This window comes from Hyperolius riggenbachi, chromosome 4 (assembly GCF_040937935.1).
Source record: "Hyperolius riggenbachi isolate aHypRig1 chromosome 4, aHypRig1.pri, whole genome shotgun sequence".
NCBI lineage: Eukaryota > Metazoa > Chordata > Amphibia > Anura > Hyperoliidae > Hyperolius > Hyperolius riggenbachi.
Window position 1 is genome coordinate 466,389,525 of NC_090649.1, and position 10,666 is coordinate 466,400,190.

The 10,666-nt window shown below is 45.5% G+C and overlaps 1 protein-coding gene across 2 annotated transcripts in view; it reads left to right on the top strand.

Annotated features, from left to right (window-relative positions):
• Positions 1–9,387, top strand: part of AIDA (axin interactor, dorsalization associated) — an 84,787-nt gene extending 75,400 nt beyond the window's left edge. The window contains exons 7-11 of one of the 2 annotated variants that reach the window (XM_068279682.1): positions 155–166; positions 1,320–1,442; positions 3,748–3,870; positions 5,196–5,313; positions 8,702–9,387. In XM_068279682.1, the coding sequence (XP_068135783.1) occupies positions 155–166; positions 1,320–1,442; positions 3,748–3,870; positions 5,196–5,313; positions 8,702–8,798 (473 nt within the window). In that variant the 3' untranslated portion in view covers positions 8,799–9,387. The remainder of the gene's footprint in view (positions 1–154; positions 167–1,319; positions 1,443–3,747; positions 3,871–5,195; positions 5,314–8,701) is intronic. The other variant, XM_068279683.1, reaches the window with a different exon arrangement.
• The last annotated feature ends 1,279 nt before the right edge of the window (positions 9,388–10,666 follow it).

The following is a 10,666-nucleotide window of genomic DNA, read 5'->3' on the forward strand; positions in this document are numbered from 1 at the left end:
GTTGTGCGTTACGCACTTTATAGTGTAATGGCTCTAACCAGCGCATGCGTGCTGTCATTTCTCTGTCACCTGCATGCTTGTTGTCACCACCATTGTCCCTCCTTCCCTGGTCACCTCCACGCATGGCTCTGCATGTGTCCCGCCATCATTACAGGAGCCGTACAAGGTAGGAGCACATTCCTTTACTTGGCTTTCTTGTTTTCTCTTTTGTTTTAGTCCAGTTCGAGTTTTTAGGTTGTAATGTTTAGTTTAGTCTGAATGGACGATATCGATCGCAATGTATCGATCAAGCAAGCTCAGGTACATGGCGGTAACAGTATGCGATGTTGTGATGACTGATGCATGTGAATGCTGTTACCTGGCAGATTTAATCAGAATGATCGAATTTGGCAGATATCGATTCTGCAGCATGGCCACCCTATCAATCATTTAGGTCGCTATCTGGCTAAACAGATCGATTGGGCATGCTGGAAAATCTTGGGCACAAGGGCCCAATCAGGGATGCGGTGGTAATGGTGTCTCCCCGTAAGTGTATTTGCACCCCCTGGGCCCATAGTGAATGTTGCAGGCTCATCTGTCAGTCAGACAGAGATCTATCTGATGATCGATCTTTTGGCAGATTGAGAGGTTTATGGGCACCTTAAAGTGGATCCGTGATGAAAAAGTAACTTTGTCTATATATCTTATCTAAAGTTTAGATGGTTTACTCAGTAAATCTAGCTGCACACAGTTTCAACAGTATATGATTATTTCCAGGGCCGTGGAGTCGGTACAAATATCCTCCGACTCCTCAGTTTATGAAACCACTGACTCCGACTCCGGGTACCCAAAAATACTCCAACTCCTTTAGTCTAATACTTACCAGGGCTGTGGATTTTGTACACAAATAATCAGACTCCTCAGTTTATGAAACCTCCGACTCCAGGTACCCAAAAAGGCTCCGACTCCTCAACTCAGACTCCGACTCCACAGCCCTGATTATTTCCTCCTGTGATACAATGAGAGAGGCCATGTTCTGCTTGTCATCATTACACACAGGCAAGCTGCTCTGCATCTCCAGCCCTCAGCCTGTGGAAACTTCACTCCCCTCTCCGCCCCCTTGCCTCTGAAAACTCGGCAGCTTCCGGCTTTGTAACGGCGCCGCCTCCTCCTCCGCGGCATATACCGGTATGTAAGGGGCACAATTATGAAATACAGTTAGGTAAAAGTTTCTCGGATCCACTTTAAAATAAATCTATCTACTTATCTATCTGTGTGTTTGTGTGTTAGCAGAGCCAGGAATGGCCGATAAGATATTACAGCGCTCTTTATTATTGCAGGTACTCTGTTGCCGCGGTTACCGTCGGAACCCGGAATGACTCTGCTCACTATACGGATTGAGAAGATCGGCTTGAAGGACGCCGGTCAGTGTATTGATCCGTACATAACGGTCAGCGTGAAGGGTGAGTGTCAGCTCCTGTGATCGATTCAGCTGATTAGGCTATCAGTCTTGGGGAATAAAGTTAAGGGGGCCCATACACTGGTCTATTTCAGCCATCGATCGATCAACTGATTTTATAGACTGGATCGATCGGAAATCAATTCTATCAAAACGATCGATTTGTGGACGATTTCGATCGATTTTTATCTCTCTGACAGGATGGAAAATATAGGTTGATCAGCTGCTGGCAGCAGATCGATGGCCCATAGAGTTGCATTGGATCTAGTGGTCCAATAATGCATTTAGATCATTCTGAAATCTATTGGAAATCTGTTCCTAGTGTGTGGCACACATCAGATAGATTCCTGTCCGATTCAGCTTGACAGAAATCTGATGGTTAAATCTGCTGCAAATCTATAAGTGTATGGCCACCTTTAATTTCTGAGTTGTCTAAAGCACACCTGAAGTGAGCGCGATATGGAGGCCGCCATATTCTTTTTCTTTATAAACTATGCACATTGCCTGGCTGTCCGGCTGATCAATACTTTTAGCTGAGACCCTGAACAAGCATGCAAATTAGGTGTTTCTGACTGAAGTGTGACTGAATTATCAGCATGCTTGTTTCAGGTGTGTGATTCAGACACTACTGCCCTTTTTCTACCCACCAACAGAGCTTTCTGTCGGTGGGGTCTGATCGCTCCCCCAATGTTTATTTATTTTTTTATTAAAATTTATTTCATGATTTTTTTTTTAATAAAATTACCTATTTGCATTCCCGATGCAAAGTCTGCAGCATGTTGCCGCATGGCCCATGCCTACCGCACAGATTATATAAAATATAGATCATTTAGGTATGATAAGTAGTAATAAAGTTATTGGCAAATGAATTGGAGCAGCGCTGATGTGTGAAAATTGCTCTTGTCCTGAAGTAGTTTAAACAGTACCAATTTCCTGGCAGCCCTGCTGATCTTTCTAGTCAGTGATGTCTGAATCGCACACCTGAAACAAGCATGCAGGTAATCCAGTCAGACTTCAGTCCGATAACCTGATCTGTGTGCTTTTTCAGGGTCTATGGTTAAATGTATTAACAGTGAGGGATCAGCAGGACAACCAGGCAATCTGCATTGTTTAAAAGGAGGTAAATATGTCAGCTTCCATACCACACAGACACACACAGACACACTGGTTTTTACTGCAGATTTGATCACTATGCAGGTTATCTGTCACACAGCGAATGCATCAATTGTGACCATGATCGATTCGCATCAAAAATAGATCTAAATTACGTTCAGACCAGACAGTAAATATCAGTCGATCGGATGCGGTGGTAGATCGACGCCCCACAGTGTTACACTGCATCAAACAGTACAGCGCTGCAGTTTGATAGATTTTCAATAGATTTAATGGTGAAATCTGTGTGCAGTGTATGGGGGAATTGATCCCTCTCTGATCTGAATCTCAACATAGGATTGATCTGTTTCTCCTATTGGGCAAAAATCTGTGGAAGTATGGCCACCCTAAAAGGAGATGGTCAATTACATGTTTAAATTTTTTGCCAAATTTAATGTTCATTTTCAGCAAATCAACTTAGCTTAGAGTTGGACCAGTCAGAAGCAGTAGCTCGCACTTGCCAGCAGGAGCTTGCAGTCAGAGGCAGTAGCTTGCGCTTGCGGTCAGAGGCAGTAGCTTGCGCTTGCGGTCAGAGGCAGTAGCTTGCGCTTGCGGTCAGAGGCAGTAGCTTGCGCTTGCGGTCAGAGGCAGTAGCTTGCGCTTGCGGTCAGAGGCAGTAGCTTGCGGTCAGAGGCAGTAGCTTGCGGTCAGAGGCAGTAGCTTGCGGGCAGAGGCAGTAGCTTGCGGGCAGAGGCAGTAGCTTGCGGTCAGAGGCAGTAGCTTGCGGGCAGAGGCAGTAGCTTGCGGGCAGAGGCAGTAGCTTGCGCTTGCGTAGCTTGCGCTTGCAGGCAGAAGAGGCAGTAGCTTGCGCTTGCGGGCAGAGGCAGTAGCTTGCGCTTGCGGGCAGAGGCAGTAGCTTGCGCTTGCGGGCAGAGGCAGTAGCTTGCGCTTGCGTAGCTTGCGCTTGCAGGCAGAAGAGGCAGTAGCTTGCGCTTGCAGGCAGAGGCAGTAGCTCGTGCTTTTGAGTGGTCCATTACCGGGCTGCATAATTTTGAAAATAATTAAGATAAAATTTGCATCAACGTGAATGTATTTTAGGATCTGTCTGACCACTTGTATGCAGGAAGTTTGCTTATAAACTGCTGATAATGTCCTCTTATATAGCGGATTCTCTCAGCATGATGTAATGCACAAGTTCTCATGACTTTGTTTTTCAGATTTAAATGGTATAGATATGACCCCAGTACAAGACACCCCCATGGCCCTCCGGAAAGAAGACAATTACGTTCACTTTAATGTTGAAATTGAAATTCAGAAACACGTTGAGAAACTTACAAAAGGTACGTTACTTGCTTTTTTCCTCTGCTGCTAAGCTGAAAAGGTTTGACACGTGACTGGAGTTATAGCCCACCTTATTTCTGTCTGCCTGTGAGATCTCTCATTAGCCAATGGCAGGAGCCCTCGACACTGGCCACTTCCTGTAACAGACTGTGCGCACTATAAGCTGCAATCTATTAAGGCCCATACACACGACATACAAATGTCTGTACAGACACGTGTTGAGCGACCGTTTGTGTGACGGTTTGTTCGTGTGGACACGGCAAGAGACTAAGACTATCGGCAGACTGTCTGCAGACACAGCCATGTTTGAGCAATTCAACTGGTGAATCTCTTGTGACTTTTGTCTCACAAATTGTCGCTTAGTCTGTTGGTGTTCTGTCGTGTGTAAGAAAGTCTTCTACAGACAGCAGAGTCGCTACCATAGTACTATTACTATACGTAGTCTGTGGCAGACAGCTTCCGTCGTGTCTTCACTCTGTCTGTTGTCACGTATGTACAACTGTCGCAAACTCGATCTGTCGCTGCCATAAATATGCTGTTTTCTCTTGTCTGTTTGACGCTGCCTCACAACTACAGACAAATGTATGCCGTGTGTATGGGCCTTTACAGAGATTGTCTGTGACTTACACCCGAACAGTATGATGATGCAATTAAGACACCAGCTTAAATTGAACTGAGGACAGATTTTACAATGGCCAAACATTGACTAAATCATTTATACAGCAGTCACCGGTTTCCAGAATTCAGGCATTCCGAAGTCTCAACCGGCATGCCTGAGGGGATAACTGGGACCTCTTTTGGAGGCTCTCAGTGGGTGCTGACATGTTTTAAGTACTTACCGAGCCTCCAGCGATGCATAGCAGCCTCCCTCTTTCTCCCTGTGGGCTCCTAGCGGCTTCTGCCATCTGTGTACGGAAGCCGGAGTGTCACATGACCTGATGTGGGTCAGCTGACACTCTGGCTTCCATGTACTGGGGAAGCAGGAAAGCTGCTAGGAGCTTCAGGGAGATACAGGGAAACTGCTAAATGTCACTAGAGGCTCCGTAAGTATTTCAGGGGGGAGTTTGGCTCTATTTTGGCCGGTTGCTCGAGCAACCTGCAAGCACATGTATCTGGCATCCGACCATCCCCGCCAGTGCCGAATACCGGTGACTTTGCCGTAAATTAACATTGTAGAAGAAAAACGTTTTTTTCATTGTTTTCACTACAGTTCCTTTTTAAAGGCACTCTGGAACAGAAAGTATTCAGAAAAGCTGTACTAAGTCCCAGAAACTCCTCACTGTTATTTCCATGCAGTTAATTTCTCCCTGTGTTTGTATTTTAGGGGCAGCTATTTTCTTCGAGTTTAAGCACTACAAGCCGAAGAAGAGATTTACAAGCACAAAGTGTTTTGCCTTCATGGAGATGGATGAGATCAAACCAGGACAGATGGTAATAGAACTGTAAGTAAGAGCCCTGGACCACCACCTTTCCTCGCAATTTCCTCTCCCTCTGCTCTTTTTTTGTCTTTGTTATTCTCTCCCCCTCTCACCTCCTCCCTTCTTCCCCATTCCATTCATTCATTGCTATCAGAGACTGAGGGGGATATTTGTCAAGAGTGTCTGAGACAAAATATTAGGTTTTTAGAATTCCGTCTCAGTCATCTTAAGAAACCACAGGATAGTGCACTTTCCTTCTTAAACTGTTAAAGAGAACCTGTACTGAGTAAAAATATTTAAAATAAACACATGAGGTAACTTCAAATGAACATTACATGGTTACCTTGCCATCAGTTCCTCTCAGAAGCTCACCATTTTCTCCTGATAATATTCCCTTCCAGTTCTGACAATATTTTGTCAGATCTGAAATATATCAGTTACTGTCAGTAAAATATCAGTTGCTGTCAGTTATAGCTGAGAGGAAAACTGATGTACCAGGTAATGTCCATGTTTCCCTATGGCTCAAGTGGGCGATGTTACAGTTTAACTGTGTGCTGACCAGAATGCTGTTATGGGTAATGGCCATTTTCAAAATGGAGGACGGAAAATTCCCTTGATCACAGTGAACAAACAGCACGCGGGACAGGAGAAAGACACTGAGGAGTAGACTACTGGGAAGCTAAGTATGACTTGTGTATGCTAATTTTGACTTCTAATTTTCAGTTCAGGTTTTCTTTAACCCATTCAGGTTCCGTCGTTTTCACGTGAGAAATGTTCACCTCCCATTCATTAGCCTATAACTTTATCACTACTTATCACAATGCACTGATCTATATCTTGTTTTTTCCGCCACCAATTAGGCTTTCTTTGGGGGGTACATTTTGCTAAGAGCCACTTTACTGCACATGCATTTTAACATGAAGAATAAAAAAAAACGGAAAAAATTCATTTTCTCAGTTTTCAGCCATTATAGTTTTAAAATAATACATGCCTCCATAATTAAAACTCACGTATTGTATTTGCCCATATGTCCCGGTTATAACACTATTAAAATTATGTCCCTATCACAATGTATGGCGACAATATTTTATTTGGAAATAAAGGTGCATATTTTCCGTTTTGCATCTATCACTATTTACAAGTTTAAAATAAAAAATATAGAAATATTTCATCTTTACATTGATATTTAAAAAGTTTAGACCCTTAGGTAAATATTTACATGTGTTTTTTTTTTTTTTTTTTTATTGTAAACATTTTATTTGGGTAGTTTTGGGAGGGTGGGAGGTAAACAATAGATTGATAATGTAAATGTGTGTTCATTTTAAATTTTTTTTTTTTTACAGGTGTAGTATTACTTTTTGGCCACAAGATGGCGGCCATGAGTTTGTTTACATGACGTCACTCTAAGGCCCCGTTCAGACTGCGGAACGCAGACCGCAACGCATGCGGACCGCAACGCGTACGAACGCACGCCATCCGCGTTCGTATGCGTTGCGTGGCTGATCCCATCACTGAAAAGTTAATGGGACAGCCATGCGTTTTTACAAAAATTGCGTGCAGCATGCGTTTCCAGACCGCACAGGTCCGGAACGCATGCAGTGTGAACATCAGACATTGCACTCTATGCAATGTCTGATGTCGTGCGTGTCGGCCATCTGCACGCGTTTCCAAAACGCGGCTGGAAACGCGTGCAGTGTGAACGGGGCCTAAGCGTAACACACGCTTAGAGTGACTCATCGCAGAGGGAACGGCCAGAAAAGGCGCAGCTTCCGAGAGAAGCTGTCGCTTTTTCAGCGGGGGAGAGGAATCAATGATCGGGCACCGTAGACCGATACATTGATTCCCTGGCTACCGAATCCGTGGCCGGGAGTGCGCGGTAGCGCGCATGGTTCCTGGACGTAGAAACTACGTCCAGGAACCAAAATAGGTTAAGAATAGGAGTTAGGAAGGTCTTTCAGACAGAGGTAACTGAGGTAACCAGTTGCTGAGGTAACCAATATATCTGCTGCATTGATAACTGGCAGGCTCTGTGAGGAATTCATCAGGGGGAGGATTCCTTCACAAATCATGCCTAGCCTGCACTACTGCACAATCTGTAGAAGTGCTATTAAGCACTTCTTAATCTGCGGCAGTTTAAGGATGGATTTGCACTTTTCTTAACTGTAGTGCAGTTCTAGAAATGCATGCTAAACTTCCACTATTAACCTCCTTAGTGGTAACCCCGTGCTGGACACTGGGTAAGCCGCCGGAGGGTGCCGCTCAGGCCCTGCTGGGCCGATTTACATAAATTTTTTTTTTTTGCTACACGCAGCTAGCACTTTGCTAGCTGCATGTGCATAACTATCGCCGCCGATTCGCCGGTATCCGCTGCGCCGCCCCCCCCACGAGACCCCTGCGCTGCCTGGCCAATCAGTGCCAGGCAGCGCTGAGGGGTGGATTGGGACACCCGCTGACGTCAGGACGTCGATGACGTCCGTGACGTCATCGCGATCGTCGCCATGGCGACGGGGAAGCCCATACAGGGAATCCCGTTCAGAACGGGATTCCCTGCAGGGTAAAAGCGCCGGCAGCGATCGGAGGGGTGGGAGGGATAGCGATGGGAGGGGGGAAGCATGTAGCTAGCGCTAGGCTAGCTACATGCTTTTAATAAAAAAAAAATTAAACAAAAGTGCTGCGCTGCCCCCTGGCGGATTTATTGTTCCGCCAAGGGGGTTAAGTAGGATTTAAGAATTTTCTTATTATCATGCAGAACAGTCCCCCTGAACTGTTTAAGAAGGAAAAACGGTCGGTAATGCTTTGATACATCTGGCCCTGTGAAGGGGAGGGCTATATTGTAAGCCAATATCCATTCCATCTGTTACCATATCAGCCATTGCCTGCACACACTGCACACTGATTTCCAATAGTTTTCAGCAGGAAAGCCCTACTGCTCCCTGCCCCCCCCTCCCTCCCCAGTGTATGGGGTTGCCACTACCCTCATGCCCATGAGCAGTGTTTGTAGGGTCTCCTGTCACATGCTGATGCAAGTCCAAGAACATCCTTTCTCTGTAGTTGAAAAATCTCTCAGATCTGAGAGGAAGCAGTGTGTGGGGGCAGGGCTGAGGTTAACAGTAATCCTTCTTCTGTGAATGTCAGAGATGTGGCACCTATCTACATGGTACAGTCTTGGTATCGATGGCGGCTCATGAAGCAGGCCTGTGATATACAAGGCATTTTTTTCCCACAGGCTGTGATGAGACTTCTGAAAAGCTTTCTATTGTTGCTGGCTAAAAGCTCTATAGGTAGGTGGGGTTTACAGAATGAGTTTCTCTGATAGTTATTCTTTAAGCTCACGTCCTTTCAACTGTGTAAGCCTGCAACAAATTAGATGCCTTTTATACTTACATTCTGATTTTGCCCTCTTCATTCGCAGCTACAAAAAGCCGACAGACTTCAAGCGGAAGAAACTGCAGCTGCTAACTAAGAAGCCACTATATCTGCACTTGCATCAGACGTTACACAAGGACTGACCTCCCCTCCTGCGTCAGAGCAGAGGATCCGCCTCCTGGTCTGCGTCATCCCAAGCAACCACTCCAGGGAGAAGGACCACAAAACTGACTTACACAAAATGGTTCCGCCGCCATTCCGACTATTAAACCACAGCAATAAGACTTCTCCAGATCCGCTGCCGGCACACGGCGGGGAGATCACCGTCCTCTCCGATCCTTGGGCCAGCGTGACCATGAACTTTGGTGACCGGTTCACCTCTGTATATAAACGTGTAAAACGATGCATCCGAATGATGGGCGAAGGTCTTACAGGATTTTGGTACAAAACAAAGAATGAGTGGAGAGTGATGAAATTAATGAAAGCTTGAATAGCCCAGTTCCAGGAAATGTGGATTAACCAATTAGATGTCCCCCTCCCCCATTCTGCCCCTCCCCCCCCTTTGCAAACGCAAGCATCTGATTGGATAGTGAAGGCAGTGCACCCATCTACTCATTCTACTTATTATTTTCCTTAGTGAAAGAAGAATACAAAGTTATAAAATAAATCTTTAGATGATCTTTAAAGATAAATTTTAACCCTGATATTAGACTTGCCCTCCTGATGATCTACTCGAGAAAAGGTAAAGATTTCTCGTGGGAATGGGGGTATCAGTTACTGATTGGGATAATCCATAACCAATACCCCCATTCCCACGAGGAATCTTTACCTCTTCTCGAGTAGATCATCAGGAGGGTATGTCTAATATTGTGGTGAAACCCCTCCCACAGTGTCATGTCAAGGCCATGGCCCTGACCATTTGCTGTCTGTGAACCTCCTTGCATTGTGGGAAATGTCGGTTTCCAGCTGCCAGTTCTCAGTAAACAAACACTCCGCAGTGATCACCTGCCAGCAGTAAAGATGTCGCCACCAAATTTCAGAATGTAAATCAGGGAGAGGAAAGTTTTTACAACGGGCAACACTGACCAAACCATTTTTAAATTAATATTGTAAAAAATTTGCAATTTTGTTGCTCTTTACTACAGTTCCTCTGTAGTGTGCAGTGTTCTCCCCAGAATTTTTTTCCAGCCGGGTGGCATGAAATAGTAGCCGGGTGGGGCAATATGAGAGAATGCAGGTCCGGTGCTTCTGTGCGCAACACTTACAGCATAGGAGGAGGCAAGCCGATAACAGCCGGGTGCTCACCAAAACTAGCCGGGTGGAGCACCCGGCTAAAAGAGCCTGGGGAGAACACTAGACACATTGTGGTGTGTTAAAAAGCAAGTTATAATCACATAGCAACCCGCTGCAACAGTCACACGATGGGCCCCAATCACATCGCATTGGCTTTGCGGTGCATCAGGTTCCATCATAACAGCTGTGCGCTACCGGACAACGCACACGTTACAAATAACTGGTAGTGAGGTAGGCCTGGAACCCACTAGCAGCGCTTGTGATTTAAAAAGTTCTTGCTAATGCAATGCTATGGGTGTGATCCACTTGAGGGATGTGTTTTTTTTTTTTTTTTTTTTTAAAAGCCCCCATAGCATTGCATTAGCAAGAGCTTTTCAATCACAAACGCTTAGAAAAGCGATTCTGGTGGGTTCCAGGCCATACTGTGCCTTGGCGTGAGATGCAAATTTTGAAGTCCGTTGCAATGTGCTTCATGCATGCACATCACTTCGGATTCAGTGAGAACTTACTGTATAATCGGGCGTGTGTATGCGCACAAACGACAAGACGAGCGACTGATAACAGGTGGTTTGCCCGACACAACTGTCTGATCTACTCATGTGACTGTTTTACACACGCGACCAACTGCACCATATCAGCCCAAGTCGTTTGTACAACTTGTACTTGTTTTGAACGCGGCCAGTCGGTCATTCCGCTTGCGTGCACAGTATGCAAATGA